At 53.5% G+C, this 18614-nt stretch overlaps 2 protein-coding genes across 2 annotated transcripts in view; both read left to right on the forward strand.

Annotated features, from left to right (window-relative positions):
* IGDCC4 (immunoglobulin superfamily DCC subclass member 4) overlaps positions 1 to 16386 on the forward strand; it is a 31405-nt gene extending 15019 nt beyond the window's left edge. The window contains exons 7-20 of the mRNA XM_077781179.1: positions 763 to 1176; positions 1698 to 1862; positions 2403 to 2540; positions 3390 to 3560; positions 4522 to 4761; positions 4913 to 5014; positions 6959 to 7142; positions 7909 to 8036; positions 9338 to 9508; positions 9757 to 9894; positions 11069 to 11174; positions 11653 to 11881; positions 12639 to 12800; positions 13369 to 16386. Coding sequence (XP_077637305.1) covers positions 763 to 1176; positions 1698 to 1862; positions 2403 to 2540; positions 3390 to 3560; positions 4522 to 4761; positions 4913 to 5014; positions 6959 to 7142; positions 7909 to 8036; positions 9338 to 9508; positions 9757 to 9894; positions 11069 to 11174; positions 11653 to 11881; positions 12639 to 12800; positions 13369 to 13779 — 2759 coding nt within the window. The 3' untranslated portion in view covers positions 13780 to 16386. The remainder of the gene's footprint in view (positions 1 to 762; positions 1177 to 1697; positions 1863 to 2402; positions 2541 to 3389; positions 3561 to 4521; positions 4762 to 4912; positions 5015 to 6958; positions 7143 to 7908; positions 8037 to 9337; positions 9509 to 9756; positions 9895 to 11068; positions 11175 to 11652; positions 11882 to 12638; positions 12801 to 13368) is intronic.
* A 1368-nt stretch (positions 16387 to 17754) lies between these two features.
* Positions 17755 to 18614, forward strand: part of IGDCC3 (immunoglobulin superfamily DCC subclass member 3) — a 40482-nt gene continuing 39622 nt past the window's right edge. Inside the window, exon 1 of the mRNA XM_077745273.1 lies at positions 17755 to 17758. Coding sequence (XP_077601399.1) covers positions 17755 to 17758 — 4 coding nt within the window. The remainder of the gene's footprint in view (positions 17759 to 18614) is intronic.

Consider the following 18614-nt stretch of genomic DNA (forward strand, 5'->3'; position numbering starts at 1 on the left):
CGGATTGGGCCGGGTCCACTAGGCGTGGGGTGGGGAAGACGAGGAGGGGGGATGGGTAAGCGGGCGTGTTAGAGGGACAGTGGGGCGATCTTGGACGGTGGAAAGGGGCCAGAGCTAGGGGGACGGCGCTCAGGGGAGGGGTCCTTCGTTAGGGTGGGTATTGCAGGGGACAGCTGGAGGAGGGGAAGAGCGGGAAAGAGACTGGAGGAAGGGGTGGGGGAAGCTGAGACAGGGAGAGAAGGAGAGGGGTGGTTAGGGCATGGCTTGGGTGATTGGTGGGGTAGCGAAGGGTGGTCTGGGTGGGACCTAGTTGATGGGGGAAGGGGTAGGACTGAGGGTTAGGGGAGATGGTGGAGTCGTCTGGGAGGCACGAAAAACTGGGGGGCGGGGTTGCTCAGGGCTGAGATCACTGTGGCGAGGGGTAAGTCTCCCCGGTGTGGGAGACACGGGAAGGAGGGGAGAAGGACGTTACGGTACCTGAGGGAGCGGGGTGAGGCCCAGGAGGAGCTAGGGTACTTAGGGGAGGCGCTGGAGGCCCGGGGACAATTGGGAGTAACGAGGAGTAGGCCGGCGTGGGGCTCGGGTAAGCCGGGGAGGAGCAGGGGTAGAGCGGCGCCGCACGCGAGTATCTGGGCGGCGGGGTGACTCGGGGAGAGTCTGGAGCCAGTGGAGGGCGCGCGGGAGCCGGCCGGGGTACCCGGGGAGGCGGCGGGTCTCCTCGCTGCCGGAGCGCGCGGTCAGCGACCCCCTCCCCGCCCCCAGCGGCCCCTGCCATCTCGCAGGCGCCCGAGGCGCTATCGCGGACGCGGGCGAGCACTGCGCGCTTCGTGTGTCGCGCCGCCGGGGAGCCCAGGCCCGCGCTGCGCTGGCTGCACGACGGGGCGCCGCTGCGGCCCAACGGGCGCGTCAAGGTGCAGGGCGGCGGCGGCAGCCTGGTCATCACTCAGATCGGCCTGCAGGACGCCGGCTACTACCAGTGCGTGGCGGAGAACAGCGCAGGTACCGCGTGCGCCGCCGCGCCGCTGGCGGTGGTGGTGCGCGAAGGGCTGCCCAGCGCCCCCACGCGGGTCACGGCCACGCCGCTGAGCAGCTCCGCCGTGCTCGTGGCCTGGGAGCGGCCCGAGCTGCACAGCGAGCAGATCATCGGCTTCTCTCTCCACTACCAGAAGGCACGAGGTAAGTCCGCTGGGGACCCACGTGGGAGCGCCCTGAGGGGGGCACAGGTTAGACGACGGATGGTGTGTCGTGTTGGTAACTTTGGGGATAGGATGGGATGGGGTGGGAGCCCGCGAGAGAGACAGATAAGGACTAGGCAGTAGTCTTCAATGTTGTGCTGGAAAGGTCAAAGTGTGCAGCACATTTCCCGCTCATCCACGGTCTGTTATGATAGGGGAGGAAGAGGATGCTTTTCCTCCCAGGGAAAATGCCTTGGCACTCCAGGAGCCAGTCTATTATAACTGCAGCAGGAGTCACTTCAATTAGACACCAGAAGGAACTTGCTAACTGGCGGTGGAATTAATACAGTGGGACTAGAAGCCAGGGAAGTCTGTACTCCAGGGCTCAGATTATCTGATGATTTAGTTATAGACTATTCCAGAGGCTAGGACAATATGAAGGATCCCTAGAGAACCTCCACCTGGCAGGCCTCTGGCGGTGGTTCTGTGACAGACCCTTTGTCCCCTGTGTCACTGCCCCAGGCATGGACAACGTGGAATACCAGTTTGCAGTGAACAATGACACCACAGAGTTGCAGGTTCGGGACCTGGAACCCAACACCGATTATGAGTTCTACGTGGTGGCCTACTCCCAGCTGGGGGCCAGCCGCACCTCTACCCCAGCACTGGTCCACACACTGGATGATGGTAGGGCCTCTAAACCTGCAGCGGGCCCCTTAGGTTCCAGAGAATTCCCTGGGGATGGTAGTTCGGCTTCTCTTTACTAGTGTATGCCAAGGCACTTTTACCTGCCTCATGTCATCTTTTGTGCCCTGTAAGGGGGTGGGTAAGGGTTCTTCCCAATTTACAGTTTAGGAAACCGAGGCCCAGAAAATGAGAGTGACTTGCCCAAGGTCAGTAGTACAGCTGGGACTTGAGGACAGGTCTTGATTCCCTATGTCATATGGCCCTTCTCAACATCCATGTACCATCCAGTCAGGCAGGGGCCAGTGACATGAACCCATTGGATGTGGAAGATTTTGTGCCCCAAACCTTTTTCTGGCTTTGGGGTGGGAAGGATGTCCCCTTATCTCCAGTTTGGGGCTCCCCTGAGAGGCTCCCTTTCCTCCCTCAGATCCTGGGCCTACTTCTGACTTGCTGTGTGACCTGGGCAAGTCTCTGATCGCTCCTGGGCCTCACCTTCCACGTCGGTGGAGCAGAGCTCATGCTGATGTTCTTCTGTCTCAGTCCCCAGTGCAGCGCCCCAGCTCTCCCTGTCCAGCCCCAACCCCTTGGACATCAGGGTGGCGTGGCTGCCCCTGCCTCCCAGCCTGAGCAATGGGCAGGTGGTGAAGTACAAGATAGAGTACGGTTTGGGAAAGGAAGGTAAGTGGGGGCAGGGTGAGGGCTCCACCTAGCTGGGAATGATTGATGGATAGCGCTGGCCAGAACAGCTGAGGACCTGAGCAGAGGTGGGGGGCGGAGTCTGAGGAAATTAAGCAGAGAGGTGGAGTAGGGAAATATGAACCTGGACAAGAGGAATGTGGGCCACGTGTAGGGAAAGGTAAAGAGGCAAAGCTCAAGACAGAGGGAGGCCTGGATTCTAGCCCCACCTCCTCTATAGTTATAGTGGTTAATGCTGTTAAGTCCCTGCCTCAGTTTCCTGATCTGTGAAAAGAGGGAGGTAGCCTAGGTAATCCCTGGGATCCCTTCCAGCTCAAAAAGCAGATGAGGGAGCAGGAGGTGGAGGGCGTGCTGTGGGATTGGGGAAACAGAGCATTGGGGAGAGCATGGTGGGGCAGATGTAGGTGATCGAGGGGAGATGGTATAGTTAGGAGAAGGCCAGTGGCTGGGGGCCCGAGAGAGTGAGGAAGGAGGGAAGCCTGAGGAAGGGGGCTTGGGGTGTCCTCAGGGCTCCAGAAAGCAGGCGGTGCCTGATGGCCTTCAGAGACGACCCCTGCTGCCTGCGCCCTAGGGTGTGTGTGAAGGGATGGTCACAGACAGCTCATGGGGAAGTGGGGAGTGCATTCTGTGGTTCTCTCCACTCTGAGCTGAGGCTGATGGCCTGTGTCAGCCTGGGCTGGAGTCTCAGGCTGAGGGGTCAGTGCTGAGAGGGCCTCAGGCTCCCATGGGCACCGAGGAACCAGGATCTGGAGCGGAATAGTTGGTATAGGGCAGTTTAGGGGTCCTGGTCCTCAGGTGGCCACCCAGCAGCCATGTTTCCTGTCCCAGCAGATCAGGTTTTCTCCACCGAGGTGCCTGGGAATGAAACACAGTTTACGCTGAGTTCACTGCAGCCCAACAAAGTGTATCGAGTACGGATTTCGGCTGGCACAGGGGCTGGCTATGGGACCCCCTCCCAGTGGATGCAGCACAGGACGCCCAGTATGCACAACCAGAGCCACGGTATGGGGTCTGAGGGGAGAGGAAGGACCACGTGTGTGACTTTGTGGGTGTATGTGTGCCCTTAGAACCCAGGCTCAACCACCCTCTGCATCAGAGACCTTCCATGGCCCGCCCTGCTTGAGGGGTAAGGGAGGCCATGTCTAGAGGCGAAGGGCTGGCCTTTACAGACAAACCTGGGCTCCAGTGTCCCTTCTATCTGCGTGACCTTGGACAAGCCATTCACAACTCTGAGGCTTCATTTATTACCAAAGGTGGCCTGAGGATTCATAATGCATTATAAACCAGCACATAATGAGAACTTGTTAAATAGTAGTTGCTTCCATTGATTGTGATTGTTGGTTTTGTCTAGAGGCCCAATAATACAGTGGTTAAGTGCAGACAGAACATGACACATATACTCTGTGTGACCTTGGGCAAGTCATTTCACTTCCTCAGTTTTCTAATCTGTAAAATGGAGACAGTAGTATTTTTGTTATTTTATAGGGTTGTGAGGATAAAGTTAAAACACGTGTACAAAGGGCTCAGAACAGTGAGTGAAGCCCCACTCTTAGGCTCCAAGTAGGCTCCCCACACCAGTGTCTCCTTCCCTTCTTCCCGACCTCAGCGACCCCTGTGACCCCCTTGCCTGTCAGTACCCATGCATGCATTCCTTGGGAGGAATTATGGAGCCCTACGCTGTGCCAGGTACTATCAGCACCTCTTCGCAAGTGCTCAGGAGACACGCCTGCACTCTCAGCACCCTGGGTGTGTAGAATAGTGAGTTCACCTCTAGACTGAGCCCAGGCCTGTCACTAGGGTGGCTGAGTGTCCACGCATTGCAAGGAGGCTGGCAAGGCTCTCACCCAGTGCTGGCTGCCTGCTTTGGGCTTCCTCCTACCTGTCCCCCTCTCCCACCCCTGGCTTCTTTCTCCTCACTCCTCGTCTCTCACCCCTTCTCCCCATCCTGCTCCTCTGCCCCCAGTCCCTTTTGCGCCTGCAGAGTTGAAGGTACGGGCAAGGATGGAGTCCCTGGTCGTGTCGTGGCAGCCTCCCCCTCACCCTGCCCAGATCTCTGGCTACAAACTGTACTGGCGGGAGGTGGGGGCCGAGGAGGAGGAGGCCGATGGTGAGAGTCCCCCAGGGGGCCGCGGAGACCAGGCTTGGGATGTGGGACCTGTCCGGCTCAAGAAGAAAGTGAAGCAGTATGAGCTGACCCAGCTAGGTGAGGAGGGCTGGGGAGGGAGGGAGATGGACCTAGCCTCGGTTGGGAATGGCACAAGCTGGGCATGGGAGTTGGGAATGGAGCGCTCTCTGGGGAGGAAGGAGCGGCCTCAGAGGTCCCTCTAGCCAGTGACCCCCATGACCTTTCCCAGCCCCTGGCCGGCTGTACGAGGTGAAACTTGTGGCATTCAACAAACATGAGGATGGCTACGCAGCAGTGTGGAAGGGCAAGACAGAAAAGGCTCCCACGCCAGGTGAGGGAGCTGGGGAAGAAGAGGGAGGAGGGCTCTGTCGAAGGGTGTGTGTGCCTCTTCCTTTCCCTTCCCTCTGGGCCAGCTTCGGTGGCCAGGCCATCTGGTAGCCTCAGCTACCCCCAGACCCATGATGTCAGCCTCAGAGGTCCTCTGCTAGCCCCAGACAGCCTCTGTCGCAGAGAGCAGCTTCAGGTGGTGCACGGTCTTTCAGGCCTGCTACCATAGTTTCATAATTTCATTATCCATGAGCAGTGCTAATTTGGAAGGTTTGGACAGAGAGTAACCCCAGGTTTAATCGGTTACTCCTGACCCTGTTTGACCTTTAAACATGTTTTAAGACACATCCACCTACATCACACTGTCAGATTATTCCTCCACTCTAGGCAGGGAGAGTGTCCTTATGTGGCCTATCAGGAAACTGAGGCTCCAAGAGGTAAAGGGACTTTACCCAAGGTTGCACAGAGCCTAGGCTAGAACCAGGACTCTTGGCTGCCCAACAGAAGTCTCTCCACTGTAGTGCGCTGCCTCATGGCTTTGTGTGGGCCACCCTGGGTACCATCATGAACCCCCTCACCCCTAACTTCCCAGGCTGATTTTTAACCATGTGGTTTTGTCAAAGGAGCCCTCAACCAGGAGCCAAGAGACCTGAGTTCTAATTCCAGTTTGTTCATTCAGCAAATATTTCACTGAGTGTCTACTGCCCTGTTCTGGAAATTTAGTGATGAACCATACAGATAAGGTACCTGCTGTCATGGAGTTTATTTTATTTTATTACTTATGTAATGAACACATCATACTCTAGTACTCATTCTATGTCTTAGTTCAGGCTGCTGTAACGAAAATACCACAGACTGAGTGGCTTAAACAACCATTTATTTCTCACAGTTCTGGAGGAAGTCCAAGGTCAAGGTGCCAGTAGAGTCCGTGTCTGATGGGAGTCTACTTTCTGGTTTACAGACCATAGGCCATCTCCCACTGCATCCTCACATGGCAGAAAGGGGGCTGGAGGGCTCTGGGGGGTTCTTCTGCAAGGACGGTTAGGGGCTGAAAGTCTGTGTCCCCCCCCCTCGGTCCCTGCAATTCATACATTGAAACTCTGTCCTTCAACATGAGGTCCTAGGAGGTAAATAGGATTAGATGAGGCCACGAGGGTGGGGCCCTTATGAATAGGATTGATGCCCTTATAAATGTCACAAAAGAGTTCGCTTCTTCTCTTTGCTATCGTCCATAGCCTCATACAAGGAGAAGTCAGCAGTCTGTAACCCACAAGTGGGCTCTTACCGGAACTTGAGCATGCGGGCATCCTGATCTCAGACTCCAGCTTCCAGAACTGTGGGAAATTCCCACAGTTGTTTATAAGCCACTCAGTCTGCAGTACTTTGTTATGTGGCCTGGATGGACAAAGATAGGCACTAATGCCTCACTAATTCATGAGGGCTCCAACCGTGCGTTCAAATTTCAACGTATGAATTTAGCAAGAGGTGCAGACATTCAGTTTGTAACAATATGCAGGACGCCTTTCTATATACTTAACAAACATTAACTGATTTAATCCTCATAACAATGCTGTGAGCTAAGTACTATTATCAGCCCCACTGACAGAATAGGGAATGGAAGCAGAGAGAGGTTAACTAACTTTTCCCAGGTCACATGGCAGAGCTAGAATTGGAACCAGGGTCACTGAGCTCTAGAATTTGTGCTTTTAATTGCCACGATTTGCTGCCTCTCTATATACAGCCTGCTATATTTATGAGGTGGGCCAAAATTACTTCTTAAGTTCTTGGGAGCCTCAGTTTCCTCATCTGTGAAGTGGGAATGATACTACTCAACTCAGGATCAGAAGAGATAGGGTGAAAATAATTGCCTTGGGAATTGCAAACCACTGCCCGTAATTTGGGATGAGTGTCCTACCTCCTTGCCCTACACTCTGTTTTCACCTTCCAGACTTGCCCATCCAGAGGGGACCACCCTTGCCCCCCGCCCACGTCCATGCAGAATCAAACAGCTCCACATCCATTTGGCTTCGGTGGAAAAAGCCAGACTTCACCACAGTCAAGATTGTCAACTACACCGTGCGCTTCAGCCCCTGGGGGCTCAGGAATGCCTCCCTGGTCACCTATTATACCAGGTGGGAAAGCCAGCCAATGCTGTGAGCGAGGAGGAAGGCAGCAACTGGTGATGAAGGGGGGGGAGGGAACCCCAGGGATTCAGGAACGTTTCATGGCTCGCCTTTTGCACTGGGGTACACTGAAGGTCTGATGCCCTGATGGTGACAGGTGGGAAAGGGGAGTCCTGCTCTCCCATCACCTTGCACAGAGCCTCATACTCAACGCCAGAGAATGTAATGCAGGACAGACCCATTTCTTTACCCTCAGGGGCCTCCTGACTTGATGGGGAGGAGACAGCCCAGATGCGGTGCTGAGAGGGCCCCTGGTCCGATGGGGAGGCACTGCTCTGAAGAACTGTTGGTTTGGCAGAGGAAAAATTGCATAAAAATAGAATAGAAAACACAATAAAGCAAGTAAAATAGGTAGGATAAAAGTAGAAAACCATAATAGTTATGTACGGCTGCAGCTAAATGACAATTAAGTCAAGGAAAAGATGCATCAGAGATGGTTCCTTGGGTGCTCAATGACTTGGATCAATCCAGGAAGGTTTCCTGGAGCAGGGGACCTAGTTTGGAGATTGGACAGAATACCTTGGGAGCAGCGTACATCCGGACCTCTCTGTAGGGCCCTTGGGTGGTGTCAGTGGCCCCCATGCCAGAGAGTAGATTCCCTGCCCAGGTTAGGGCCTGGGACTGGGCTGGGCTCCGCTCGGGGAGTGGAGTTAGAGGGGCCTGCCCTGCTAGGAGGGTGTGCGTCAAGTACCAGTCACATTTCTTGCCTCAACAGCTCTGGAGAAGACATCCTCATTGGTGGGCTGAAGCCATTCACCAAATACGAGTTTGCAGTACAGTCCCATGGTGTGGACATGGACGGGCCTTTCGGCTCCGTGGTAGAGCGCTCTACCCTGCCTGACCGTGAGTGGCTCCCTTGCCAGCAGTCCGTCTTTTACCCCTCCCTCCTTCTTGCCCGACGGCGCTCTTTTTTGATATGTCCCTTGGAACCCCATTTCTGTCTGTCATTGACTTCACAGTTGTGTAGGCCAGTCCTCTGCTGGTCTTAACGATTTACTCATAGACATAATAGGATTTAGAGGAGTGGCTTCTTTCATGTGACTGCCAAGACCTCACTGAGCTGGTGAATAGGGGCCAGGTCCAGAGAGGCAGGTGTTGTGGATTCTGCATTTGGGTCCCCAACCTACCCCTGCACACAAGAAGCCTTGGGCAGGTCCCTTCCCCCTTGGGCCTCTGTTTCCCCATCTGGAACAAGAAAGGATGGGGCCATTCAGTGTCAAGTCTGTGACTCTGGAACCTCTAGAAATGGCATTCCAAGACAGATGGATTTTTGTTCTCATAGCAGAAGCTCTTCAGTTCTATCAGCCCTAAAACTGTTCACCTTCCCATAGACAGAAGGCCTTTGTCCCAGGATCTGAAATAGAAAGACGTTTGGGGGGCGGGAGTGAAAGCCCTGCATGCTCATGAATTTGCTCTTTAAAAGCCCTCCTTACAAATTGTTTCTTACCTCCCTATGACTTCAGTTATTGTGGTCTTAAACTGCATAGGGAGTTAAGGGGGCCCCGTCGTTTTCTCAGAGGAGACTTTATGACATGGGCTTCCCAGCACAGCTGGCCGTGCTACAGACGGGGCGTCTTCTCCTTTTGCAGATGGGCAGAGGGGGTGACTAGAGCTGAGAGTCAAAGAGGGTTCTGGCAGCCTGCCATGCTGTGACTGTCTTATGCCTTAGAGCCCTGGGTCCCCATGTCACCCTCTGCCGGGCCTTGAAGGCCTGAAACCCCAAATCTTTGACCATTTCCAACTCCTTCTCACCCTTCCTCATTCACCCCCACCCCCTGGGGTCAGCTTCTTCTCTAAAAACAGAACACAAAGCCTTTCAAGGTTGTATGTCTCACGCTGGGCTTCCTGTGACCCTTAGGACCTGTGTCAGGGACAGACACAGACAAAGACTACATAGGACATCAATGAATTTTACTTGAAGATGTGGGGGGTTTCTGGGAGGGGAGAAATAGTGAAACCTCCCCAACTATTTTCCAGAAACTCCCCAGTTAGAGATCAGATCTCATTTTGTTTTGTGGTTTGTGGTTGGTTCCTGTGAAGGTGGAGGAAGGGAGGCCGTGTTCTCATGCCCTATTTGGCAGCTGCCCCCAGAGCTGGGGCTCTCAGTGACCGTGCCTCTGCCCATCTCCTCCCCTGCACCCCAGGGCCCTCAACGCCCCCATCTGACCTGCGCCTGAGCCCTCTGACGCCGTCCACTGTTCGGCTGCACTGGTGCCCCCCGACGGAGCCCAATGGCGAGATTGTGGAGTACCTGATTCTGTACAGCAACAACCACACCCAGCCTGAGCACCAGTGGACCCTGCTCACCACGGAGGGTGAGGGCCCCCACACCAGGGCATCTGAGCAAGAGCTTCCGCACTCTCTCCCCCTTTTCCAGCCTCTCCAGTGGCTGGGTTAGTGGGGAGAATGTGGCTGAGGTTTGTCCCAGGGCTTTCTAGGAGGAGCAGGCAGAAGCTAGTGCCTGAGTGGGAAAGCATACCCTCTGAGTCCTGTTTCCAGGCNCCTGCCTCCCACCCCCACCCGACCCCCCAACCCTGCTCTCCCTGCTTCCCACTGCCCACAGGAAACATCTTCAGTGCTGAGGTACACGGCCTCGAGAGTGACACCAGGTACTTCTTCAAGATGGGGGCACGCACAGAGGTGGGGCCTGGGCCCTTCTCTGGTCTGCAGGATGTGATCACTCTCCAGGAGAAGCTCTCAGGTATGAGGGCAGGGAGGGAAAAGTGGGCAGCCTAAGGTCTTCTGAGGCCCCTTGAGTTGACCTCTAACCCTAAAGTCATCTCTTCCAAGGCCCTGTCCCAGGGCACAACTACCCTTTCATCGGTTTGGATAGCTGGCCTTGTAGTTTGGTGCAAAGAGGACAGATTTGAAAGGAAAATTGGGTGTAGTTCAGTGGCAATTCAGTCAAGAGGTCAGACTTATGGGAGACTGGCTTGGTTCTTTGGGCAATTGCTTTGATTGGAGGATTGGCTTGGAGAGGTGACGAGACTTATTGGGTGAGAGTGGGCAGCAAAACTGGCTATGTAATTTGCAAGGCCAAGTATTTAATGAAAATGTGGGGCCTTTCTTTAAAAAATAGAATTTCAGGGCCCCTGGGTGGCTCAGTTGGTTAAGCATCCGACTTCAGCTCAGGTCATGATCTCACCATTCCTGAGTTCAAGTCCTGCATCAGGCTCTGTGCTGACAGCTCAGAGCCTGAAGTCTGTTTCGGATTCTAGTCTCCCTCTCCTTCCCCCACTCTCACTTTGTGCCTCTCTCTCAAATATTACTTTAAAAAATATTGTTTAAAAAAGTTAGAATTTCAAGATGGTAACAGCAGAGCATTAAAATAAGCATGGAGCCCTTCTAAGTGTGCATCCCGTGAGATTGCCCCTGTTGCACCTGTTGCACCCCAGGGTGAAACCAGTCCCAGTGTGTTTCACTGAAAGCCCAGAATGACAGAGAGGGGCCACACTTAAGATTTCTAGTAGGGAGGACAGTCAGAGAGAGAGAGGTGGTGGCGGACCCCTTCTTGCAACAGAAAATTCTGAGTGTCGAGGGGCACCTGGGGTTCATTTGGTTAAGTGTCTGACTCTTGATTTTGGCTCAGGTCATGATCTCACAGTTCGTGAGATCAAGCCTTGTGTTGGGCTCTGCAGTTAATAGTGTGGAACCTGTTTGGGATTCTCTTTCTCCCTCTCTCTCTCTCTCTCTCTCTCTCTCTCTCTGCCCCTCCCCTACTCATGCTCACTCACTCTCTCCTGTCAAAATAAATAAGTAAACTTTAAAAACTATTTAAAAAAAAAAAAAGATTTTGAGGGTCCAAAGGGTGAGACTCTAAGAACTCTGAGCCTTCTGGCCTTGACCTGTTCTGTCCCCTCTGTCTCTACCACCAGACTCCTTGGACGTGCACTCAGTCACAGGCATCATTGTGGGTGTCTGCCTGGGCCTCCTCTGCCTCCTGGCCTGCATGTGTGCCGGCCTGCGCCGCAGCCCCCACAGGTGGGTGAAGAAGGCCCTCTGATTACAGAGAGGAGAGATTTCCAGAAGGGCTGCAGAGATCAGAGAGCAGGGAAAATGGCCATGATTTGCCCAAGGAACCCTTAGAAGCTCCATTAAAATTAGAATTCTGGGAGGAAGGAGGTGATATACTCATGAGAGTGGGGAGTGGGTTTAGCCTACCTCCTCATTAAGGGTGGGCATAGGCAGAGCTGCCTTCTCTCTCACTCCCTCTGTAGCTACCAGCATCTTGGAAAGAGAGACCCCAAACCTCCAGGTGCTTGGAGTCAAGGGAGGACAGGTCCCATGTGCAACGTCACAGCTGTTTTGAACAGTTTCTTAATCATTACACAGACAGGGAAACCGAGTTCCAGAGATGGCCAGAAGCCTGCCCAGGGACATAGGCTGAACTAGATCCCAGTCCTGCCTCCACCCCTCACTTTTTTGGCCACTGTGCCTGATTCCCTATCTTCCCTTCCAGAGAAGCCCTCCCGGGCCTGTCCTCCACGGCCAATGCTGGGAACCCTGCACTGTACTCTAGAGCCCGCCTTGGGCCCCCCAGTCCCCCGGCTGCCCATGAACTGGAGTCCCTTGTGCACCCTCGTCCCCAGGACTGGTCTCCACCACCCTCAGACATCGAGGACAGGGCTGAAGTGCACAGCCTTATGGGTGGCGGGGCTTCAGACTGCCGGGGTCACTCCAAGAGAAAGGTAAGCCTGGAGCCCGGGCCGACCAGAGCCCCACACCGCAGCTCATTCCCAAACAGGACACCTGGGGGCGCAAGAGTACAATGTGTGTATGGAGAGAGACTCCTTCACCCTCCTCCCCTTCCCTGGACCAGCTGTAGAAGAAAAGGCACTCTCTCCTTCCTCCCTGAAAAGGTTGGCAGGGCAGGGAAGCAGATGGGCCTCCATCCCTGGCAGAATAGGTCAGTCTGGCTCTCCTGGAAGGAGGGAAAGGCCCCCCGTGGACTGTTTGCCGGTGACTCAGAGTGGCCACAACACCCAGATCCATCCTTGTCCTGGGAGCTGGAGAAACCTCTAAACCCAGCCCTCCCTAATATGAGGACAAGAGGCCGGTCAGCTTGGCTGTGACCCTGGGAGACCAGGCCCGGGATAAGGTAGGCCCACGTAGGGCAGGTCCCTTCCACCCCAGCAGAGGCGGCTCATCCTGCCCTTCTCTGAGGAGCCTGCTCAGACCCATGAGTGCTTCTCCCCACTTTCCCTGCCCCTGTGGTGAAGGAGATCCTGCCTGGCTGGGACACCTCTAGGCTTTGCCAAAGCACGTGGTATTAGGCTTTCCTGCAGGAGGACTTCTCCGTCCTCAGATTCACCCCCAGACCCTCAGTCCCTTCCCACAGCCCTAGTGGGGGGGTAGCAAGGCCAAGAGTCTCCGTCCACGTCCCTCTCTTATGCTCCCGTCTCCCACTCAAGCCTTCAGTGTTCCCGTGTCTTTCCCCCATTGCAGATCTCCTGGGCTCAGCCAGGGGGGCCAAGCTGGGCAGGTTCCTGGGCTGGCTGCGAGCTGCCCCAAGCAGGTGCCATGCCTTCTCTGACCCGGGCCCTGCTGCCCCCTGCTGGAACTGGGCAGACGCTGCTGCTGCAGGCTCTGGTGTATGATGCCATAAAGGTCAGTGTCCTGGGAAGTAAGGGCAGGAAAGGAGAGAAGGGGCTCTGTGCTTGTGAAGAGTAAGTAGTGAGTTTTCTGGTGACCTCTGACAATAACTTCCCTGGGGATGGAAGTCTAGCTAGGAGACCCCTGGAGCCTCTGAAGGTGGGTGAGTGGAAGGCCGGCAGTTTCCAGAAATCTGTGTTTCACCTGGGTTGAAGGCTCCCCTCCCCATACCTAAGTGGACACCTTAAGTGGGCCTAAGTGGGCCCTGGCAGAATCACCATGGATCTGTGGGTGGGCCTGCCCTGAACACATTCTGCCCTTCCTCCTACGCACTGAGGCTCTGACTAAATCTGGCACTTCTGAACGCTGGGCAAGGCAAATGGGTAGTATTCCATTCTTTTCTGCCTTCGCATGGGCCTGACCATCATCTCCTATAGCACAGTCATTGGCCTTCCTTTACCAACACCCAGGTGATATACACTCTGGGGCTTGGGGGAGTGGGTCAGTCCTTCTCTATGTTGGTCTTTCTTCTGATGGTCACTGTCCGTGATTACCTCGTCTTTATGTTCTCTTCTCTGACCAGGGCAATGGCAGGAAGAAGCCACCCCCGGCCTGCAGGAACCAGGTGGAGGCTGAAGTCATTGTCCACTCTGACTTTAGTGCATCCAAAGGGAACCCTGACCTCCACCTCCAGGACCTGGAACCTGAGGACCCCCTGCCTTCGGAGGCTCCTGACTTCACTTCGGGTGTCGTGGATCTAGGGCAAGGGGTAGACTGGCTGGACAGGGAGCTGGGCGGGTGTGAGCAGGCAACCACTGGGCCAGACAGACTTACCTGCCTGCCAGAGGCAGCCAACACTTCTTATCCGTACCCGGACCTCCAGCCCAGTGAGGCTCTGGAGGAGACCCCTGGGAACAGCTGCCAGCCAAAGGCCCCCTGCGTGTTAGGAACGAGCCCAGGCCTGCCCAGAGCCCCAGTCTCCTCCTCTGCCTAGCTCCCCTACAGGGTGCAGTTGGGGGCGGGCTGGTATGGCATCGTGGGACATGGGACGTGTGGCAGAGTATGTACACATGTATACGTGCAGGTCCTGAACATCAACAAGCCATTTGGAGCTTCCTGGGGTGCTTTGGCTGCCGGGAGAAGAAGAAATGGAGTACTCACCCCCCCCACACCCTGACACATGTGAGGGACCTGTGAGGCATGGCCATATGTGATGTGCACATGTGCACGTGCTGGCTGGTGAGCTGAGAAACTCCGGTCTAGGCAGCGGTCACTATGGCCTAACTGATCCTCCAGGTCAGGACAGTGGCCCAGAGTGGGCAATCCCCAGCCCTGTGGGCCCCCCCACCTCCACCACCTAGCTGTTTATTACACACTCTGAGAGTGTCTGCAATGCCCTGTCTGACAAAGACAGCCCCGGCCCATTTTCCGGTCTGGCTGGGCTGAGTGCAGTAGGCTCTGAATGCCCAACATTTCAGTTGCATCACTCCCCATCTCCCGTGCCCATCGCCCGGATTGAGAGGGGGACTCTGGCTCCCCTCAGAGCAACTCTGCATTTCATTCTGTAATTTGGGAAGTGCCTGGTTTTGGAATTCCGCTTGCTCTGGCTCTCCTCTCCTCCCTTCCCCTTCTCTGCTCTTGTGCTCTATCTCCCGTCAGCCTGCTCTCACAGTTCTCCACCCTGCTCCTCCTCCCTGATATTCTTTTCCTTTCCTCTCTGCTGTCCATCTGTCTCCTGTCTGTCTGTCCCTGCTGTCTCTCACACCTCTCCCAGACTGCATCCTGTGGTTCACCTGCCTGGGTTCAATCTCTGCATCCTTCCCTAACAACATGACTACCTCATGTCTGCTTTGAGGCCATAGCGTGACTTCTGTGTCCGCAGTTCACTCCACTCTCCATCTTCCTGCCCCTCTTCTCTCTGTGCCACCACATGCCCCCTCCCCAGGCAGACTGCCGGCCCCCAGCGCGGGTTTGGAGATGACCTTCCAGTTTCCCTTGCATCCCTCTCTCTCCCTGGGATTGAGATAGGAGGATTCTCCTTGGAGGTGATGGATCCAAGTTCACACAAGGGGATTTCTGAGACAGAGAAAGGGGAATGTGAACTACGGCTCAGGGTAAAATGATTCCCTCCCTTCTAGGCAGGGAGGCATGGCTGTTAGATGGAGGGGGCTAGGGACCTTCCTTCCCTGCTGAAGCCAAAGCTGGAGAAGGAGAGTGGGGATTAGGGGCACCGCAGCCCAGTAACTTCCCACTCTGTGCACTGGGAACATGAGCTGATGGACGAGGGTGAGAGGAATTGCACCCTCTAGGTGCTGGAAGTGAGGTCTTTGCACAGGACAAGGGTAATTGGCTCATTTCACTTTTTTTTTCTTTAAATTCAATCCTGAAGTCATTTTCTGTTAACCTGTCACACAGGGACAAGCTGGACTTCTATTTCCTGTGTAGAGAAGATGAGCTGTTAATTTGATTTTGCACCCCAGCCTCTCATAGGAGCATAGAATGTGGGACTTTTCTCCCTAAATGCATCTTTTTAACTGTTTGGCACATCAAGGGTTAACTCTGGCTTCTGGGCCAAATTGGAAATAACCAGTCTATCCTTGCTTTTCTTCTTTCTTTCTTTCTTTCTTTCTTTCTTTCTTTCTTTCTTTCTTTCTTTCTTTCTTTCTTCCTTTCTTTCTCTTTTTTTTTAATGCTGAAATGTCTCTCAGCAGAGTTGCAGCTTCCTCAGACCCTTTCAGCATCTGTGTTTATTACACTCCGCGTCACTCACGTTTGACACGCGCACCTCCATTTCCTCCCCCGCCCCCTCCCCCCCTCCAGCCAGCCTATGATAACACTAAAGATTATTCATGCTGGTTTGTCTCTCGTTTTGGACAGAATTGTCACTTGTACTATTTCTGTAGCACTCGGCGTTGCTGTAGCTAACACCACTGTATACGTTTCATCATTGCTCTGAAGGTCAAAAGCCTCGTTTTATTTCGCTGGTTTGATTTTTTTTCCGAAAGGGGGGGGGGGGAACTGCCCTGAATTAAAGGGCTGTTTTAACAGTAGGCTCTTAGCATTACGCCACATAGTCATTTTTCATGTTCTTGTTTAACAGGCACTGAGGCTCTGGTTTAAATTAAATAGCTGCAAATAAGACAATTTATAACCCATTAGGTTGGGTGGAAAATTGTTTCTCAAAAGCAAATAAGTAATAAATCTGGTATCTGCCTATAACTCACACTTGATAAGAAAGTGGCCATTACTCACTAGCCTTATATATGATTTGGGCCCTGGGTAATTTGGAAGTGTTAGGTTTGTGTCTTGGTAGCAGTATTTTTATTAGAAAAGAGTCTATTGGCCTTTTACAGGGTATTAATCCCTTTGTCACCTACCATTGATGCCTTACATTTTTTGAGTCTCATTTAGAAACCTTCCTTTTCTTGATGCATGACAAGTGTAATCAGCACCTGCTCATTTATTTGTCTGTATTTAGTTTATGCTGTATTATTTAATTCTTTTTCCAGCATATTTTCTCCTCCTTACAAATATGATATTCTTTAGTGTTAAGCCAAGGCATTGATCATGTATCTGTCCCTATAATGAATTAATAAACTATTTTCCAAACACGTGGAACGACTAGAATCTCCTCAGCCTTTCTCCCCTAAAGAATGTATTTCCTACCAGGAGGGGACATGCTGGTTTTTGAGGGCAGAGAGCAGGTGGTCCTGGGAAAGAATTCAGCTATCTTCCTCCCGCAACAGGCACTTAGGAGAAAGACTTAAACTTGGGAAAGATGCTTTCTTAGGTGGCATTCTTTTAGGCTTTCTGGGGATCTCTTTCCATCTGGGCACACATTTGTTTAACTTTCTTGGGTCCAAAGGAGACAGTGAAGGAGCAACTCCAGAGATTTGGGCTTAATGACTATTTGTCTGTATAACTCTGGTCTCCAGAGTTGCTCATGGCTGCACACTCACACAGAGGGGCACTGTGCCCATGCACGCACACTCACCTTCACCAACACCCTTGTATCCATTAACTCAGACATGGCCCCACAGCCATGCACCAAACTCCGCACCCAAGCCCCACATGCATCTCAGGATGTGGCTGGCAGCTGCTCTGCTAAGATCTTTACAGAGCCTGCTTGGTGCCTGCTTTCCTACTGAGGGAACCAAGAGCCAGAGGCTGCCCTGTCCAGGACCACCCCCAAAGTGGCTGGGGGGCCCGACCCATGTTAATTGACAGATCATAGGGAGAGATATGCACATTTTGCATGCAGCAGAATAGCCGTTATTTGCATATCACTCTCAGACCAAGCGTTGTGATAAAGAAGAATTAAACACTTGTCAAAATGAATTTAAAATGACAGCAACTCAGGAGACCCATTTGACCTCTCTGAGTCTAGGACAAGCCAAGAAGGGGTTGTTGAGAATTCAAGCCTGCAGGAGGGAGTTCCAGGACTTTGGGCCTGGGGGAGGGTTCCCCTTCTGTCCCTTTCCTATGGTCCGTAGAAGCCCATCATTCCTGCCTTTGCTCACAATGAAATAGGTTTGGGATTTGGTGCGTCCCCTGACCCTGAATTTCTCCATTGCCTCTCATTGCTCACTCATATGCCTCAAGGCGTGCCTCTTAGACTCATCTTCCAATTGCTACTACAGAGTAAGGAGTCCCTGGGCTGCGCAAACCCCATCATTAGTAAATTTATCTGATCTCTGGAGAACTGCACTCCTTTATTCATTTGCACCAAAGTTCATGTATGATTAACACTCCTGATTGCAAGATTCCACAGTTGGTATCAAAAGAGAGACATAGTTATTCTGCCATCCCAGTCCAATGCTAGAGAAACAAATAGCTGAGTGAGGTAAAGACTACCCTCTTTAAATCTCCTGCTTCTAGAACTTAGTAGATGGACTAACTCATCATGCTGGACTCAACAGAAGATCATTTACTAATGAGTGGCCCAAATAAAAGGTCTCTGAGGGCTAGCATGGGTATGTGTCTCATAAGAGATGATATATAGCTTCTGTAAAATTCTTACTGGTTGCCTCATATGTTCTCTGACATGAAACACCTAGAATCTCCTTTGTGACATAGAAATGTTACTGAGAATTTTAACTTTCAGTTTGCCAGGTCATTTGGTAGGACCTGTGTTTTTAAAAAATATCCCTAGGGGTGAGCAGGAGAGAGAGAGGATTATCTTTATCTTTCAGATGAGCTCAGAGAGTCACTGCTGGGGTTGGCTGGGCTAGACAGCAGGCAGAACTGGGTTCGGACGGAACCCAGGTTACTTCAGTGTTCCATTGTCCTGCTGGGTCGGCTACCCCAGGGCCCTGGGAGAAGCTGCCTTTCTAACCCCTTCTACCTCCGGTCCACCCAAGCGCCAGAACTCTGCAGTCTAGAGAGACCAGTCTTGCAGCTAAACATCCTAGCCTTTAGCTGGCAGGACCAGAAACCATGGAAAACCGAACCTTTGACAAGTTTGTGCAGCTTTTAGGGAATTATCTCGAAAATAGACACTTGGACCGGTGGAGGAGGGCGCAGCAGAAAGAGTGGGGTCAGAGCAAATCCCATGGCTTTTTGAGTGTTTCTCCGCAGCCCGGACCCACTTGACAGTCTGCTGAGTCTCCACTTCCCCAGCTCCCCAAGTCCGGGGCTGGCCCGCGGGCAGGGGGTACCGGGCAGCAGCCCGGGACGGCGCCTGCCGCTCCAACCACAGTTCAAAGCGCAGGGGGCGCGTCCGCCGCGCAGCCGGGAATGTCCGGCCGCTTAAAGCGCTCGCCGGCTCTTTTGTTCCCCAGACCGGGCCTCCGGGGAGAGGGGCTGGGGGAGGGGACCGGGAGGGGAGGG

The sequence above is a fragment of the Crocuta crocuta genome, unplaced genomic scaffold (assembly GCF_008692635.1).
Source record: "Crocuta crocuta isolate KB4526 unplaced genomic scaffold, BGI_CrCroc_1.0 scaffold130, whole genome shotgun sequence".
Classification (NCBI taxonomy): domain Eukaryota; kingdom Metazoa; phylum Chordata; class Mammalia; order Carnivora; family Hyaenidae; genus Crocuta; species Crocuta crocuta.